Source organism: Chaetura pelagica, unplaced genomic scaffold, assembly GCF_000747805.2.
Source record: "Chaetura pelagica isolate M959 unplaced genomic scaffold, ChaPel_1.0 scaffold431, whole genome shotgun sequence".
Classification (NCBI taxonomy): Eukaryota; Metazoa; Chordata; class Aves; order Apodiformes; family Apodidae; genus Chaetura; species Chaetura pelagica.
In genome coordinates, this window is record NW_009952162.1 from 235,836 (window position 1) to 237,683 (window position 1,848).

At 46.3% G+C, this 1,848-nt stretch overlaps 1 protein-coding gene across 1 annotated transcript in view; it reads left to right on the top strand.

Annotated features, from left to right (window-relative positions):
• Nucleotides 1–1,848, top strand: part of LOC104397307 (contactin-associated protein-like 2) — a gene marked incomplete at both ends in the record, with an annotated part of 638,963 nt that overhangs the window by 202,936 nt on the left and 434,179 nt on the right. The window contains one exon of the mRNA XM_010007259.1: nt 1,155–1,419. Coding sequence (XP_010005561.1) covers nt 1,155–1,419 — 265 coding nt within the window. The remainder of the gene's footprint in view (nt 1–1,154; nt 1,420–1,848) is intronic.

Here is a 1,848-nt window from a genome sequence, read left to right on the forward strand (position 1 = left end):
CTCTGTAAGGAGGCTGAGAAGCTGCCCCTGCTCCAAACCCAGCCAAGGAGCCATTAGAGGGACAAGAGATGTGCCTCTGCTATTAACATACGAAAGAACTGAGATAAGAGCTGAGCAGCAGCACTTAGAGAAAAAAACAACAGAAGAGCTGTGCTGGGGAGAGGCTGGGTGGTGCTGGAGGTCGGAGAGGAAGAAGAAGAAGGTGCCCGAGCAGAAGTTTCCCTGCAACCCATGTTGAGATGGCAGCTGTGCCCCTGCACTCATGGAGGAACCTGGTGGGACATTCCCTGGGGGCACCGGGAGGGGTGAACTTGGCCAGTGGACTTGGATTTTGTGGCCAGAGGATTTGCTGCCAGTGGGCTCTGATTGCCCAGCTGTGGAAGCCCCCGGGCCAGGGGAGGTGGCTGTTCCCGAAGCCCCCGTGACTCTGTGGGAAGCCCAGGCTGGAGCAGCTCCGGGCCTGGTGGGAAGGGCTCAGGAAGGAGAGGTTGGTGGAGGCCTCTGTGCCCTGGGAGGGACCTGTGGGGAAGCAGGGCAGGACTGTCAGGAATCCTTCTTCCTGAGGAGGAAGGAGCAGCAGGAACCACCAGCCTGTGAACTGACTCCAAACCCCATCCCCTGTCCCCCTGTGCTGCTGGGGGGAAGGAGGGAGAGAAACCGGGAACAAGGGGATTTGGGCCCGGGAAGAAGGGAGGGGTGGGGTAACATCTGCAAGCCCTGCTCTGTGTGTGTCTGTGTCCTGGGTGTGTGTGATGAGTGTGAAATTAAAGTATTGTTTTTTCCCCAAGTTGAGTCTGTTTTGTCCGGGGCCTTAATCAGTGAAGTTCCCTCCTTGTCCTTTGTCTCCACCCATGAGCTTTGTCCTCATCCCAGGGTGTGTGTGTGAAGGAACTGAGTGAGCAGCCACGGGGCTGTTTATTTATTGTTGTGTTGGGCCCAAACCATGACACATAAAATCATCAACAGTATTATGACGGTAGCAGTAACAATAATATCCATAGCACATATTTACATGCAACTTGCATGCATTGATCACAGTAGTCTCTAGGTTGAATGAAACTTAGAATACTTCTCTAGAGGTAACTATGAGTTTGGTGAAATCTTGTAGTTTTGCTTATGCTTTTGCTTTTTGTGTGTGTTTGTTCTTTACTTAGGGGAACTTAAGTTTTTCTTGTGTGGAGCCACATACGGTGCCTGTCTTTTTCAATGCCACCAGTTACCTTGAGGTTCCTGGTCGCCCAAGCCAGGATCTGTTTTCAGTCAGCTTCCTTTTCCGAACCTGGAACCCCAATGGACTTCTTGTCTTCAGCAACTTTGCAGATGACTTGGGAAACGTTGAGATTGATATAAATGAGGGCAAAGTCAGCGTCCATATCAATGTCACTCAAGTGAAGAAGAACCGAATAGACATCTCATCAGGTAAGGTGGTTTTTTTAATTGGTATAATTTTTGTTGCTTAAAAGCATGATGGATCTAAAAAGAAGAACAATTGTTTACAAATTTAAAATTTAAATGTTAACCAGAATAAATCCTTTATTGTGTGTTTCATTGAGTAAACGGTAGAAAAATATTGAAACAGCTGTTAGATTAAAAAAGTTACAAATATTCTTATTCCATCATGAAACTATGAAAACATTTCACCCTTTATCTACGAGGCAGTATTGCTTCTATTTTTCCTTTTCTTCCATCTGTCTTGCAGTCTTCTCTGCAAAAATACTTGGTTTCAAAAGGGGAGGATACTGCCTTGTTGAGAGTAACCTAATAGTTAGGAAGCTCTCATAAAACAAAAAAAGAAGAAAAAAAATAATAGCCATTTGTTTTAAAAACAAAGCTGGTGTGAAAAAATCT